The following is a 16,690-nucleotide window of genomic DNA, read 5'->3' on the forward strand; positions in this document are numbered from 1 at the left end:
CTTCAGCACCAGTTAAAGGTTCAGGCACAGTTACTGATTTAAGAATTTTTATTTATTTTCTTATTATTTTCAACAGTGTACAACAAAACTAAAGACATCAGAAATATGAAATAGGACATATGAAATTATATAATTAATAAAAAAGTATGAAACATTATTAGTAGCCTGAAACTTTTCCAACAGTATTTAAGGCGTTCTTGGAAACAGTAGAAAAATTAGGAAATCCTCATAAAATTAATAGGCAAGGCAAGTTTATTTATATAGCACAATTCAACAACAAGGTGATTCAAAGTGCTTTACAGAGACATTAAAAACAAAAACAAATAAAAAGCATGATTTAAATTTGATTAAAACAAGCAAGCAAACAAACAAACAAACAAACAAAACAGTATATAAAATCAAATATCAAAACAGTAGATAAAATCAGAACAGTAGATAAAATCAGTAGTTAAAAAGTAGGTTTTGAAATTTAAACTTAAGTGTGGATTTGGTGCTTTATTCAAATGCAGCTGAGATGCAAGATGGAACCTTGGGGAACTCCACATGTGATACTTGTCTGCTCAGATGTGAAGTTACCTATTGATACAAAGTATTTCCTGTTTTCTAAGTATGTTTTGAACCAGTTTAGTACAGTTCCTGAAAGACCTGCCCAGTTCTCCAGTCGTTTGAGTAATATGTTGTGGTCAACTGTATCAAATGCTGCACTGAGATCCAGTAAAACTAAGACTGACAAGATGCAAGCTTCTGACTGATACTGTAGCCTTAGACAGCACATTCTTTTGCATTGTTCATGGAAACAATACAAAGCAGATCTGAATTACATCTTAATTGTAACAGGTCCAAACTCCTTTAAAAAAATGTTTAACTTTGGATAAATTAACAGAAGAATCACAACAGCGTGTGCTCACATGTGCTAAGTTTAGGCTTCCTAACTGTGGGTTAAGAAGTGCTGATGGCATAGTAGGTTCAGAGGAAGAATTACACAGTGAAGCTCCTGGTTGAACCAAGGAAAGAGCAGCATTGGGGAAAGATGTGGAGTATTAATGTCAGATTTGTCAAACTAAGAGTTTGAAGAAGAGTTAAGAAGTGAAGAGAGTTCAGAAGATTTGCTTGACTGTTTGGTGAAATGACAACAAATTGGCACAGATACAGAAATTGCCCATATTTAATAGCTGAAGCAAAAGATTTAAGGAGACCATTCAAATCATGTAACTCTTTTAGAATAGACTGTTCTTGAAGGAAGTAGTTCCCAATGAGACAGTTATGTGAATAACAATTATTCTTAAGAGGAGTCAGAAAAGGAAAACTGAAAAGTCTGCTTCTGCTGAAGCCTAGTCCTGCCAGAGGTTTCTTCCTGTTAAAAGGGAGTTTTTCCTTCCCACTGTCGCCAAAGTGCTTGCTCATAGCGGGTCATTTGATTGTTGGGTTTTTTCTGTATCTATTATTGTAGGGTCTACCTTACAATAAAGCGCCTTGAGGCAACTGTTGTTGTGATTTGGCGCTGTGTAAATAAAATTAAATTGAATTTAATTGAATTGAAAGAATTAGGAGGAGATATTATGAAGGAAGACTATAGCAGGGTTAGAACACTGATGCCAGAAAGAAAAAATCTCCATTGCCTTCAGAAGAGGGAAAATCTTAGGAATAGAACACCAGAAGGAGCAGGAAACTTTTAAGGATTTCAAGGCAAATAGGTGGATGGGTGGCTCGTCAAAGGAGAGTAAGGGTTGGACTTAGGAGTACAGTGCATCAATACCTGCAGGAGAGAGAATGAGGGCTTGGAGAAGGTCAGATAAAGACACAATCCCTCTCACCACATCATCACTGTCAACCAACACCAACCGATGCACCTGGTAAAACAAAAGATAACATTTTTCAGCTCCACTCTGCTGGATACATCAGTACACCCCAACATATTAGATATCAAAGCTGTAGTTTTAAGTTTGTGCATCTACCTAATCTACCTGAACCTAATGGTAGCTTGGACTAACTTTGATTACACAGTCAAGAGCTCTCACTTCTGACTCATAATGCCACCAACAGTATCCCAGCAGTTTGTGTACAAGCATTATTTTTGCAGCACTGCAGGCTGCACTATATTACCTCAGCCTGTGCAATGCGATTGATGATGGTCTCCAGTGTTTCATGAGGGTAGCACTTAAGGACCCCCTCAACACAGCAGAATCTGGATGCAATGGCTTCCCGCATTGTCATATTTAAGTTGTTATAGTTTTTCTGGGCTGCAAGGTTCTTAGGGACAGAAAGAAATATACCAATACTTAATGTTTTCAGCAGCTACTGATTTTACTTTCATAAGACAATAACATTTCTGGATTAACTGCTTATATATAATGTATTTAACTCTTTGGTTTCTGAACTGTGTTTCTATTTTGTCTTTAATAAATTTATGGTATTTTAATTAGAAATTGTATGTAAAGATATACAGTGTAACACATGTGGGTCCTATTTAGCATACATAATACATGGGGAAAAAACCCAGCAACTTACAATAACATCAAATCTGGAGTATAGCGCCACCACTTTACCTACAGAGGACATACACAGAAAAGACATGGGGTAAGTTTTGGGTTTTTTTTTTTTTTTTACCAATTTCCAAAGTATGAAAGAAAACTGAAGAAGAACAATAAAATATTTTGTTAAATTAAATTATGTAGCAAACAAACCAAAAACCTTCATATCATGACTCTTCATAATATGAAAGTTTTAGGTTTCATATGGCTATTGTTTGCCTTGATAACAGCTTTACAAACTGTTGTCACTATTGTCAAAAATCAATTGGTAGAATTTTATTCTTAACCTCTTTGCATCCACTAGATCTCTGATTAGGGCTAGTGCCAGGGCTAGGTTCACCTCTGCTGCTTTGTATGGAATTTTCACCTATATAGCATATGCACAAAAATGTTATAGCAGAAGGCCTTGAAGGGTAATGAGTTTTCCTCTTCTTGATTAACATGTTACTAAAATGTAACCCTAACTGTATCTCTAGCTCTGAGTGTTTTTCCAGCAACCTGTTTGAGACCTTTAATTGTCAAATAGCAAAAAAAGCTTATCTTGTTTACTAATATGTATTATGACAAGACCAAGGACTGAAAGCTTTACATGATGCTGGTAAGAGAATAAAGACTACCATGAGCGATAATCAGTGGTGAAGAATTAAATATGTAAACGTATCATGCTTTTTCATATATTACAAAATTCAGTTAGTTGCATGTGATTACCTGCTGATGACTCATGGTCATGCAATCTTCAAATTTTCCAGTTGAATAAAAACATTAACTTAGCATGACAATTCAGAGCACCCAACCTACTTGGAGTCCCTGGGCAGTGCACTGGAGGGTGCTCAACCTCCTGACTCAGTTGTCGTACTGTGAGATTTCAACGCTCATGTGCGCAACAGTGAGACCTGGAGGGTGTTTTGTTCTTGCACTTCTGTGCCAACCACAGTTTGTCCATAAAGAACACCATGCTCGAACATAAGAATGTCCGTAAGTGCATGTAGCACCAGGACGACCTAGGCCACAGGTTGATAATCAATCAATAATTGTATTACCAAACCTGCCGCCATATGTTCTAGACACTTGGGTAAAGAGAGGGGCTGGTGGTGAGTTGGATCAGGTAGTGGGGGAGGATGCTGGACAGACCTGGCGAACCAAAACGTATAGTGAGGATGCGCTGGGAATGCCTGGCAGAGGCCCCGGTCTTACAAGATCTTCAACGCATACCTCCCGCAGAGCTTCAACAATATTCCAAGGGAGACTGGGAACACCGAATGGACCATGTTCAGGACCTCCATTGCCTGAACATGGACCTCCATTGCCTGAACTGCACTGAGCTGCAGCCACAAGGTGGTCACAACCCCTGAACCAAAGGCTGAAGGAGTCCTATCAGGCTTGGTTAGCCTGTAGGACTTTGGAGGCAGCTAATAGATACCAACAAGCCAAGAGGAACATGGCTCGGGCAGTGGCTGAAGCAAAAACTCAAGTGTGGGAGGAGTTCGGAGAAGCCATAGAAAAAGACTTTCAGCCCGCCTCGAAGAGATTTTGGCAAACTGTCAAGCAACTCAGGAGGGGAAAGCAGTGCTCTACTTGCACTATGTATAGTGCGGGTGGAGCTGACTCCAACTGAGAACATTGTCCGGTGGTGGAAGGAGTACTTTGAGGATCTCCTTAATCCCACTGGCACATTTTCCGTGGAGGAAGCAGAGACTGATACGGATGAGGGGGACAACTTGCCTATCTTCGGGGGCAAGGTCATTGAGGCAGCTAAACAACTCCTGGGGTGCATGAGGTTCGCCCTGATTTCCTGAAAACTTTAGATGTTGTTAGGCTGTCTTGGTTGACACGCCTCTACAATGTTTCGGGGAGATCAGGGGCGGTACCTCTGGATTGGCAGACTGGGGTGGTGGTTCCCATTTTTAAGAAGGGAGACTGGAGGGTGTGTTCCAACTATAGGAGGATCACACTCCTTAGCCTCCCTGGGAAAGTCTATGCCAGGGTGCTGGAAAGGGGAGTTCGTCTGTTAATAGAACCTCGGATACAGGAGGAACAATGCAGTTTTCGTCCTGGTCTTGGAACACTGGACCAGCTTTTTATCCCCTCAAGGATATTTGAGGGCGCATGGAAGTTTGCCCAACCAGTCTACATGTGTTTTGTGGACCTGGAGAAGGCATTCAGCCCTGTCCCTCAGAGTGTGCAGAGGTGCTTCGGGAGTATGGGTTGTCTGGCCCATTACTACGGGCCGTTTGATCCTTATACAGCTGTCCCATCACCCACTCGTTACCGGTGGGTGATGGGCTCCGCCAGGGCTCCCCTTTGTCACCGATTCTGTTCGTAATTTTTATAAAGGCTTTCACTTGAGTGGTCTCAGAATCTCATCTCTGCTTTCGCAGATGATGTGGTTCTGTTGGCTTCATTGGGCGATGGCCTTCAGCTCGCACTGGAACGGTTTGCAGCTGAGTGTGAAGTGGTGTGAATGAGAATCAGCACCTCCAAGTGTGAGGCCATAGTCCTCAGCCGGAAAAGGGTGGAGTTCCCACTTCAGGGCAGGGAAAGGTTTAAGTATCTCGGGGTCTTGTTCATGAGTAATGGAAGAAGGGAGTGAGAGATCGACAGACGGATTGGTGTTGAGGCTGCAGTGATGCGGACGCTGTACCAGTCCGTCGTTGTGAAGAGAACGCTGAGTATAAAAGCGAAGCTCTCAATTTACCGGTCGATCAACGTGGTGTTGGCCTTGGTGTTCCCCCAGAAAAGATGGAGGAGGTGGCTGGGGAGAGGGAGGTCTGGGCTTCTCTGCTTAGGCTGCTGCCCTACAACCCAGCCCCAGATAGGTGGAAGAAGATGGATGGATGGATGGATGGATGGATGGATGGATGGATGGATGGATAAATTAGCATGATGTCAGCATGATGGAAGTTAGCATGATATCAAACTACCTCGCTCATTGACCACAGGCAGAGCTGACACTCTTCTCTCCACAAAAATGCTCAGAGCATCGTAGACAGAAGCCGACTCCTGAATTGTTGCAATATGTTTAAAGGTACCAATCGGCACTTCACGGATTTGCCTTTGAAGAAACCTGGGTCTGGGAATCATAGACCCCTAAGGGAAAAGACATAATAAAAGATAACATATAGTGATTTCGAGATTGTGCATTTCACCATTATTATTCTTAATATATAATGTTTCAATATCATGAAATAATATAATGCATCAATTAACCCTTGTATGGTGTTCGGGTCTGTGAGACCCATGCCATTTAGAGGCCGTTGCCCCTTTAGGCAGTATATACCATCAAAACCTGCAAAATATGGTATAAGGATATGTACACTTGATTAGAACTGATTTTATTTTTTTTTATAACATTTTATTGACAAAAAATGAGAAGCACATTAATTCATAAATGTTATCGAACAAAGGTAAAAGGAGAAAATTAACCATGTTTGCTGTTCACATGGCTCGTAATTGGGATAAAGTAAACATCTGTTGAGTAATTTAACATAAAATTGTTTGATAGTGTTAATTGGAAAGCCAAAACTCTAGCGGGTCCACCAGACCCATGAACACTGGCTGAGTAACAAAAATACGAACACCATACAAGGGTTAAAATGGAAAAGTAGAAATTACATCTTCAAGCAGTGATGACTGGCCATCTTGTGAGCATATTGAGGGCATGCAGATGTATCCAGGCTGCGATTTGTATCATATGTTACACAAAGGAGCTACGTATTTCTACCTCTGTCTACTATGTGGCATGAGAAATCACTGCATCTCAAGAGTAATGCTGTTTAGGAAAACTCATAAAAATTATCAAGGTATTAAGGCACACCAGTGGTCTAGAGTAATTTACCATGATTTTTTTTAACCACATCTGATGTATTTCTGGGCACCTGTAGCCCCTCAAATTTACAATTGATTTGGGAAAAGAAGATTATGAAAAGGAAGCCTTTCAAATACCAACATACAGGAGAATAAAGATTTCTTTTCTTTGAGTCAGGTCTCTTAACTGGAATTAAATGATGGGATTAAGTTAACAGTGTGCTGCACAAGAAGCGTCTCCTTACAAAAATGTGGAGAAACTTGAGTATGCGTTTGTGAGTGAGGATGTGGAGGACGTTTCCTGATGCTGGGTCAATAACTGGCAGGCGGTGGATCTTATTCTTTAACAGGGAGTAGATGGCATCAAACAAACTGAAAAGACAAACACAATTTGTAATTAGGATTTTAAGAATTTCAAAATAAACAGGCTATCCATGGTAAATTTCTTACATCACTTCTTATTATTTTATATGGTTTTCTAACAGCCCATTTAAGCTCTTTTAACAAGCAGACCACAGCTCAGATTAGTTAGCTCTAACAATGAACACTGGTCGGAAGTCAGTAGCTACAAAATTCCATGAATGTTGATATTTTGTACTTTATTTTAAATTGTATTTTTAAATCTGGTGTAATTTAATTGTAATAACCTGTAGCCTTTAAAATGATAAAGTGTAACTATATTATGACTAAATTAAATTAATCAGTTTTAGGGCTGGCCTTACCTGGACTCTGGTGTAATGCTGATTAGTCTGTTAAATGAATACTGGAGATAGATTTCTGCAAATAGAAAAAAAACCAGAAACTACTTGGAAACATAGCCTAAAGCTAATTTAAATGTTTAAAAAACAGCCATTCCCAAACTAAAGACCATTGAAGCCTATGAACATCATTTGTGGTGCAGCCAAACCTTTGATCAGAAAACTTGATCTTTACACAAGCCGAAGATCAAGTGTTTGCTTCTTTGCGTTTTCAGTTTTTTAATGCAACTAATTATTGTAAATAACTTCTCACTGCTCTTACACACTACCTTCAGATTCCACCAGTGGGCCACAGTGCAAGTTTTGGGAATAGTTGGTTTAAAAGAATTAGAATCCCATTTCCAAAAATGTTGGGATGCTGTCACAAATGTGAATAAAAACAGAATGTAGTGATTAGCAAGTCATTTACGGGAGAAACCAGTGCGCAGGACAGACAGTCAGCGATGTGATTGGACTTACCAGCCATGTGCTAAATGTCTGTCATAAACTCGGAAATGGCCGCCACAAGTGTGCACAAGTGCTCCACAAGTCAGACACCTTAGACATTGCAAACGTCAAGGGTTTGTGATCAACGTACGCCGTAAAGCTATGACCCTCGAGAAAAAAAAGAAAATGCCGCATCGCGAGGTGTAGGGCCAGCAACTCCCTATCAAAAACACTGCTCGCTGTCCTTGAGCATACAACTGAAAAAGGCGAGCGGTTGCCAGACACCAGAGATCCGCTGTCTAACACGGCGCTCCCTGCCATGTCCGATGCATCCGTGGTCAACGCGATCTCCGCCGACGCAAACGAGTGGGCCACCAGGGCGGCGTTAGCCAGTGCAGACTTAGCCTCGGAAAATGCCTGGATTCGTTCCGGGAGCGTCTTTAGCGGTTTTACGTTGCAATGCAGCATAGAGTGGCTGCAGCAGGTGACCAGCTCTGGGGAGAAAGCGGTTGTAAAAATTGACCATCCCCAAGAACTGCAATGCTTTTTTTTTATTGCTATTTTTTGCCTGTCCCGTTTGGATCTTTAGCCATCAGAATTGTTGTCTGAAGGCCAAGAAAGATGCCAAGCGGATTTACTTTACCAATTGGATCATCATGGCCTTGCCATATTGGTCCATTTGATTGACCTTTATTATAATTATGTATTTATTTGATTATTTGATTTTTCGGTTGTTACAGACGGGACAGACATGACTGGGGGATAGGACAGGGAGAAAAAATGAAAGAAAGACAGGGAGAGAAAGAAAAATAGAGGGTAGAAGAGATGGTGAGAAAGGGGGGAAGAGAGAAAAAAAAGAACAAAAAAGAAAGAAAAACAAACAAAACACCTGGATCACCTGTATGGGGATAAGAAAAAACAGACGAGAAAACAAACAAAACAGAGCAACATAATAAATACAACACCATCACAATAAACTAGCTAACAGTAGATAACAGTAGATACTAAATATTACATGTTATTGTGCAGCACGCAAGATCTACAGGGCACAATGTGCTTTGAGGTAGCAGCCAAGAAAGGTGTAGCTTGTGTCTGTGAACACCCGTGTGCACACCTGTGTGGATTGGCACACTTGTATTCAAAAGGTTTCTCCATGTAACGATCTGCTAGGGAGTGTGGGGAGCCATAGCCCCGTCCCCCAGGGCATGAAGCAGGTATGGAGGAGATCCAGGCCCCAGACATCCAGAAGCCCCAGAATACGAGGACCCAAGGAGGACCACCGGGGGTAACCGTGCCACCCTCCTGGGAAGAGCTGAGGAGAGCCCCAAACGAGAGGTCACCCAGCAGCCACGGAGCAGAGGCCAGAGGGGGTTGCAGTAACATGCCCGCGGGCTCTGCTGGCAGCCAGCTGTGCCAGAGAGGACCGGGCCTCAGGCCCAGAGGCCAGAGGTCTGAGGGCACCCCACCCCCGGAAGGGGACAGGCGCCAGGCCCTGCCAATCGGCCACCGGGAGTGAGCCGGTACATACATGAGCGCCCAGCCCCAGACACCAAGAACCACCAACACACCAACATCTGAGGGCATCAGCCACTGGCAGGGAGTGTGGTGAGGGGAGATAGGCCTCCATACCTTGGAGTCTAAGACCCAACCTGACATATAGACACATTCACACTCCCCAAACATACTCTATATCCCAGGTCCGGGTACCCCTGCCCCAGAGGGGCAAACCGTACCCGGACCCAGGAGATGTAACCCTTCTCTCTGGGGTGGAGGAAAGCAAACCGCCTCCTTATCTGCAGTAGCAGGGAAGCCCCGCATCCCAGACCCCAATCTGACGGCCAGCACCTCCTCCCAGCCCCCCAGCCCCGACGGTTAACAGAACAGGGGTGAGTGAAGACCCCAAACCTCCCTCCGCCCGCTTATATGTAGTGTTGCTGTGTGCTGTTCTAAAGTGCATTAAAACACAGGAGGGCATGGTGCTTCTTGCCAGAGAGCAGCACGGCTCCTCCCGAAAACCCTCAGTGTCTATATGCATTTAAAATTGAGGATAGGGCACCAGCGCCAGAGGTGGGTTTGAATACACAGACTGTCCTCTGGATGCTGTATAATGTGCCCACCCCCAAGGCCCTATATGTATGTGTTATGAGAGTATGAGTAATGTGAATGTCTAAGTTGTGGGATAAAATTGAGGCAGAGAGGGGGAGTGCCTCCCCTGCACCCTGGTGACACACCTGCACCCCAAGCCCTGTGTGTGTGTGGGTGTGGTGGAGCGGGAAGAGGGAGGCAGCTGAGGATGGGGAGGGAAGAAAGGGAGGGGCAAGTGGCCCCTCCCTGGGGCCAGCTCCCCCGCTGACCCCAGTAAGCACCCCGCAAAAATCTCCGCATGGCCCCCACTGACCATCTGATTTGGGCACCATGTGTAGCGGAGAGCCACCAGGCACTATCCAAGCTCTGTACAATGCCAAGGCATAGACCTCCATGGCCGCAAACTCCTGAGCGACGGAGAGTTTCGCTGGGGTCGAGGCAGCGTGCACTCGAACACCGGGGGCACGACCATAGGAATATAATGCTCAACCCCGTGCTTTGTCACTGTGTTAGATCAATTAGGGACAGTCAGCGACAGGAACTCCAAAAACAAACGCTGAAAAGCATCCCCGGAGCTCACTAAATTAGCCCATACCAGGGGCTCACGGCAGCTGGCAGTTGTAGGAGGAAGAGGTGGGCGTTTGCCCGTCATCCGGTCTGAGCAAGGACAGCATGTTCTTCTAGTCGTACCGCCACCCAGGCCTGAGAGGGAGAGAAGCTTTTTGGCTCACTCCACGTCAGAGAGGGTGTAGTGCCGAAGAAGCAGCTGTTTAAGGGCGGCGTATTTCCCTTGGGCGGGTGGGGCCCGGAGGAGGGTCATCGCACAATGGGTGGCTAGCGGGTCAAGTGAGGCCACCACATGGTGATACTTCGTGTCGTCAGCCGAGATGCCGCGAAGGGCGAACTGAGTCTCCACATGCACAAACCACAACAGGGGATCGTGGAGCTAAAAGTCCGGCAGCTTAAGCGCCACTGCAAACGCAGCTGCAGCAGGAGGTGGAGGGCTGGCGGCCGCTGATGTGTCCAGAGCGGAGCCAGCGTCATCCTCAGCCAGTAACATGTTCAAGTCAGGGGTCACCAGCGGCATACTTTGCCAATGACGTTGGTTGGTGTACAGTCATATCATATCCAGCATCCCTGGAAGGTCTATGCCAGGGCGTTTGAAAGGAGAGTTCATCCATTAGTCAAACTTCAGATCCAGGAAGAACAATGCAGTTTTGTCCTGTTCACAGAACACCGGACCAGCAGGTATCCTCTTGAGGATATTTGAGCGTGTGTGGGAGCTTGCCAGTCCAGTCTACATCCTGGCAGGAGCACCCAAACTCTTACTTCAGTGCTATGCTGTAATGAGGTTATTGTCTTGTTAAAATAGGCAAGAACATCTAAGGGGGAGGAAAAAAGAAAAACATCATCTGGATGGCAACACGAGTATGTTGCTCCAAGAGCTGTACATACTGTTGAGGATCAATCAATAATGTGCAGTCTGAATCTCTAATATGCATAGATGACCTCTAAATACAAGTTTAGTGTCTTTTTTTGTGGAAGCAGTGATAAACAGTAAAATAGGCACATTTCCAAACAAACAAGAAAACATTGTTTCATTAAAAAAACATATTTAAAATATTTATAAACCACAGCATTCTGTTTTTATTTACATTGTGTTGAATGTCATAACTTTTTTGGAAAGGTGTTCTAAATTCTTATTCTTTCATGCTTGCTGGCAGTATTGTTGAACAGACCTCTCCATGTCTCTATCTTGTGATCCTCAAGCTCATATATCTGAACCTGCAGAGAAACCAAACATTTCAGATCCAATGTTTATGGCAACATCCGACATGATGGATGATTTTTACTTTTTTTAAATCAGTATGCTTTTTTGTATTATAATATGATTTGATAGCACTGGGTGAATGCATTTAACAAAACACAAAGCAGCTAAATATGTACAATAATCTTATAGCACTCAGAAACTCAGCTCACCAGAGGAGACTTATAGTATCGATGTAGTATGTTAATGAAGTCAGTGATGGTCAGCATACCTGGACAGAAACATATAGATAGATCATGTTTAACCTGAGTGACATTGGACGTATTGAACATGGATTCATTAGAAGTCAGTTTTGATGCTAACTGACACTACTCTGAAAGTTTCTTATTTAGTACAAGTAAGCATGAAATGCTGTCTACTTTACTTTTACTTTTCTACTTCCAATACTGAAGAAATCAACACCATCAGAGCTTAATAACTATTGACCAGTTGACCTCATTTCTCATGTAATCAAGGTACTGGAAGACTAGTCTTGGATCTACTACATGCTTCCAAAAGCTTACTCATATCTAGATAGTAATGGCTGCAGAGTGAGGATGACCTTTGATTTCAAGTGAATTTAATACCATCCACCTGATGCTGATGCTACAGGAAATGTCAGTAAGCACATCCACCATCTCATGGATGACTGACTGTGTGACTAGATATAAGACAGTGAGATGGTCTCTCTGGTCTTACACACATATAATAGCAGGGAAAAGCTACATAACCTGTGTCTCTTATGGAATAGGATGTAGATGTAGTAGGGATATACAGGCACCACAGTGACCACATCAACAACGGGCTGAATGGGAAGACCAGTACAGAGGCTTTATAGAAGACGCAGGTGAGCAGGTTCTATTTTCTTGGAAAGCTCTGATCCTTAAATCCTAAAATGCTGGATAGCTTTAATCACCCATTTGTGGCCAACACAGTGTACCTTGTGATGGTCTTCTAGAGGAGCAGCATCTGAGCTGGTGACACCAACTGATAAAATGATCATGGAGGCTGGTTCTGTGGCTAGAAACTGGACACTTTTAAAGATATGTATTATATATCCATAGTTCCTAGATGCTTTGCATATAATCTGCACCTGGGTGAACTGGCATAGTAGCATTCAATTATGAAATTAGTTTTCTGTCATAATCATGAAAACATAATCCAAGCAAATTATTTCATTTCACAGGTGCATGTATTCAATGCCACTCAATACAATTTGTTAAATAAAGTTTGCCAAATTATTATCAACAGTCATTGTTTACTGTGTAGCTGTGGAAACCCTGACACCTGTCACTGGATTATGCTGAAGAAACCAGTCCAAAGACAGTTGACTCAAGCCAGCAGGATTTCACTGTGAGCACAAACAGCTACCTGCAGGAGTGTGACACTGTAGCAGCGTGTGCAATGGTTTCTTTGTGCGCTGCTAAGCTCTACCCCTGCAGAATCTTGAATGTATGCCTGAGCAATTTAAATGGGTGAGTAGCATCTGTGCCTGTGAAATGAAATTATTTATTGATGTTTTTTCCCATGCAACGTATAACAGAAAAATAATTCCATTGAATCAGTTCCCTGTTTTTAGTCCTTGTATGGCTTGTTGCAGTCGTCCACTTGTTATTAGCATTTCTTGGTTTCCCTGATGCAGACCTTGTTCAATCCGATGGCAAGGTTTTATGACTTTAGTTACTTGTATTTATTATTGTGCTATCTACTGTACAATATAAAGCGCCTTGAGGCGACTTTTGTTGTGATTTGGCGCTATATTAATAAAATTGAATTGAATTGAATTCTCTCTCCCTCATGTTCTGAGCAATCATTTATTTTACTGGTGCTCTGCATGGGCTTCAACCCCTTAAGCCAGCTCATCACTAATAATAGGTATTGATATAGAGTTAGGAGTGGAGTGACCATCAGCCACCTCCTGCACACGGAAACAGGTCCTAAGCACCATATTCATAAAGGGGGGAGCCTACCACAGCCAACAGCACTCAAGTTGCAGATTTTGCACAGGTACCCCAGACATCATCTAACACACAGTGGCAGAATGTAAGATGCAAGCTGGGAAAGCATTCGCAGAGCAGCTTGGATTATAAAGAATTAATAAACCACCGAAGGTTGTATGAGGGGAGCTCAAGTTTCAATCAAGATTCATATTACTCACGCACAAGACGCTCAGTGCTACAGACAGATGATGTATGACTCACCTACAAAACACTGAAGCTTGCTGTCCCACAGCGGCGCTGCCCTCACACCATTAGCCACCAGAGCAAAGAAAGCCTTCTTCACCTGCCAAACAAACACCCAGTCATTGAAACAATGAGCATGTGTTGCAACTGTGGCTTGTTTTACTGGCAAAATAAAAGGATGTGTTGTGAACATTAGACCTGCAGTGTTGTGTCAAAGATGACCAGTTTGGAGCTGGTTGGGATGGCATCGTAGCAGGAGTGACTCTTCATGAAGTTCATGTAAATGAATGTGTCAGTCTGGACCTGTGGAGAAGAGCAGGTGTTGCTTATGTAAAGCCACCGACAAATAAGAAATATAATATACACTACTGTTAAAAATGTTGGTTTAATGTTGGGTATTTATATGAGGGGTTTTTATTGTTTGTTTTTTAATAAGGGCATCATAATGTTTTCCACAAAAAAAAGATTATATGTTCTTCAAGCTTGGGTCTAACAGTGTTTTCAGAGTTTGAGGATGCTGACAGTATCTGCAGTCTTCTGGACAGAGATGTGATGTTTGGACCACCTTTTACATCTACTCTGGTTATTTCTTTGGCCCCTGGTAAGTTTTGATTTGCTCGTGCTCCTTCTTTCCTTGATTTTACTGGTAGCTGGGACTGCTGCATCTACAATCCCAATTCCAAAAACAGTGAGACATTTAGTAAGACATTAAAGATACTAAAATACAAAAAAAGGACCAGGGCAACAGGGCAATTTTACCACTGTGTAGCAATATTTGAAAATAGCAACTGTGCAGTTTCAATACTTGTAAAGTAACCAGAAACAGTGGATCAAGTATGCAGCAGAATAAATATTATTGAGAATTCAGCAAACACAATCCACATCTCCCCGTCTGATTTCTTTTCCGTTTTCAGGACATATATATGTGCTGCAACCTGGTACCTGTAACATTAGCTTTAACCATATTGTGTATATTTATAAATTCATTGATTAACCCTAAAGCCTCAAGTCATCACTATTTCAGTTAAGAGTCTGTCCCTGACTTTCTACTGCTGTTCAGATTACACCTGGAATTTAATTGTGTAAACAAGGTTGCGCATTATTTTATAAAGTAATTATCAGAATCAGAATACATTATTAATCCCTAAGGAAACTGTGTGGTTACAGTTGCTTCAAGACAGTAAGAACAGTAACAATCTGAACTAATTAAATAATACAGTACATTACAAAGTTAAAAAAAAATATAAGAAATAGCTCTAATATATACAAATGACTATACAAATATCCAGAATACTACAGAGGTTAAATATATATGTTTGGCATTTGACTCCAAACTTCAAACTGTAAACTCTGTTATTTGTTATTTTCACTGTAAAGGATGTGGGTATAACTATTGTACAGTGTACTGTCCATTAGATGGAGGAGTTGTGCAGAGAGACAGTCACAGGCAGGAATGATTTCCTGTGTCGTTCAGTGGTGCATTATGGGTAATCTCAGTATGTCAGTGAAGGCGCTCCTGTGACTGGCCAGCACATCATGGAGTGGGTGGGAGGTGTTGTCCAGCATTGTCCTTATCACCTTATCCTTAACATCTGCCTCTCAGACACCACCTTAAGGGAGTCCAGCTCCATCCCCACAACATTACTGGCTTTGTGATCAGTTTATTGAGTCTGTCGGCATCTGCGGCCCTCAACCTGCTGCCCCAGCATGCAGCAGCATAGAGGATGGCACTGGCCACAACAGACTCATAGAAAATCCTGAGTATTGTCTGACAGATGTTAAAAGACCTCAGGTGACAACTCTGACCCTTCCTGTAGACTGCAGTGGTATTTTTAACCCAGTCCAGTTCATTATCTATGTGTAATCTGAGGTAATGTAAAAGTAGTTCCAGTGTTTTTCCTTAGCAACTTTTCAAAGTCACGTACAACAAACAGCAGCACACAGAGGTGCAAGGTGGAGTGTTAGGACAGTGTCTTACCTCTGCCAGAGATTCCATAGCCTGCAAACAACAGCAATAAGATGTCTGCACCTGTAGAATCACACTGACCCGCAAAACCCTGGGCATCAAAATGACAGACAGCAGCACTCTGACGGACTGTCTACCTGGAGGACCTGTGAGACTTTGCTACCAAGTCAGATAAAGAGGTGTTGAAAGACTCCAGGCATGGTGAGAAGGACGGGAAACTGGACAAACTGAAAGAGGGAGACAAATTGCTCCGTGAAGCTTGAGACAGCTGGGACAGAATGTCTGGGAAAGACTGAAGTCTAAATCTGGACTGAAGTGTGAGAGTGGCATTTAGAGGGACAGAGGAAGAGTGGGTGGAGATGGGGGGGTATTGCCTTATTAACATTTGTAGCATGTATGAGATGTCTGTATATCCAGTAATCCACCCTTTCCTCCAAGTATGGTCACCTCTGTCTCCATGAGAGCAGCCAAAGTGCCAACATTTATACTGGCTCTTGAGTGCAGACTCGAGAACAGTGGATGATACAGCAATGACAACATCCAGCTACGGTAGCAACCAGCGGCACTTCAGCACATCCATTAGCTTCAATTTCAAGTTTTTCATTGAGTTTGTGTGTTTTTAAGATTAACTAGCAGATCATTAGACATGCTTCAACAGTAGACCTAACTGCTCTGCCCAAAGTGTAATTTCTTCTGTTAAAGGATTTTACATTACTTTTAGTTTTGTAATGTTTCTAATTTTTGTGAAACAGCTGCTAGTAATATTAGCTAATATTTGTCTTGATGTATGCTCAATCATCCAGGTAAGTAAATCCCAGAGGTTGATTCTTCTCCTCCAAGTCAAGATGAGCTGAACCACAACATTTTTTAGCTAATATTACTTTGATTTTAAATGTGGAAATGTTCATATTGTAGCTTACATTTTTAATAACCAACTTTGATGTAGGGCTTTTAATGAGGTGCATTTAATTTCTCCCAGGATAGCTGAACTTTATATTTCTGTGTTACAGAAAAAAAGAAGTGCTCAGTACAGCTTTAAGACTTTGCTGGTACTACTGTGGGAGACATTCAAGGTTTACTGGGCCAGTAACTATTTATAAATCTAGTAGACCATCTCCTACTTTGCACCG

General features: G+C 42.5%; 1 protein-coding gene across 3 annotated transcripts; it reads right to left on the minus strand.

The window, feature by feature from the left end:
- Positions 1–1,493: 1,493 nt before the first annotated feature.
- prkag3b (protein kinase, AMP-activated, gamma 3b non-catalytic subunit) lies at positions 1,494–15,888 on the minus strand. 3 transcript variants are annotated; one of them, XM_005460934.3, is made up of 11 exons: positions 15,573–15,888; positions 13,793–13,897; positions 13,613–13,694; positions 11,585–11,643; positions 11,344–11,389; positions 7,058–7,112; positions 6,581–6,707; positions 5,453–5,618; positions 2,509–2,546; positions 2,104–2,250; positions 1,494–1,756 (listed from the first exon to the last, which is right to left on the minus strand). In XM_005460934.3, the coding sequence occupies exons 1-11, from the start codon at positions 15,657–15,659 to the stop codon at positions 1,682–1,684; spliced, it is 987 nt and encodes a 328-aa protein (XP_005460991.1). In that variant the 5' UTR covers positions 15,660–15,888; the 3' UTR covers positions 1,494–1,681. The 3 variants fall into 3 exon arrangements, with proteins under 3 accessions (XP_005460991.1, XP_005460990.1, XP_025759756.1); XM_005460933.3 differs by having other exon boundaries at positions 1,494–1,850; XM_025903971.1 differs by lacking the exons at positions 2,104–2,250; positions 2,509–2,546.
- Positions 15,889–16,690: the final 802 nt, after the last annotated feature.

The sequence above is a fragment of the Oreochromis niloticus genome, linkage group LG16, assembly GCF_001858045.2.
Source record: "Oreochromis niloticus isolate F11D_XX linkage group LG16, O_niloticus_UMD_NMBU, whole genome shotgun sequence".
Taxonomy (NCBI): Eukaryota; Metazoa; Chordata; class Actinopteri; order Cichliformes; family Cichlidae; genus Oreochromis; species Oreochromis niloticus.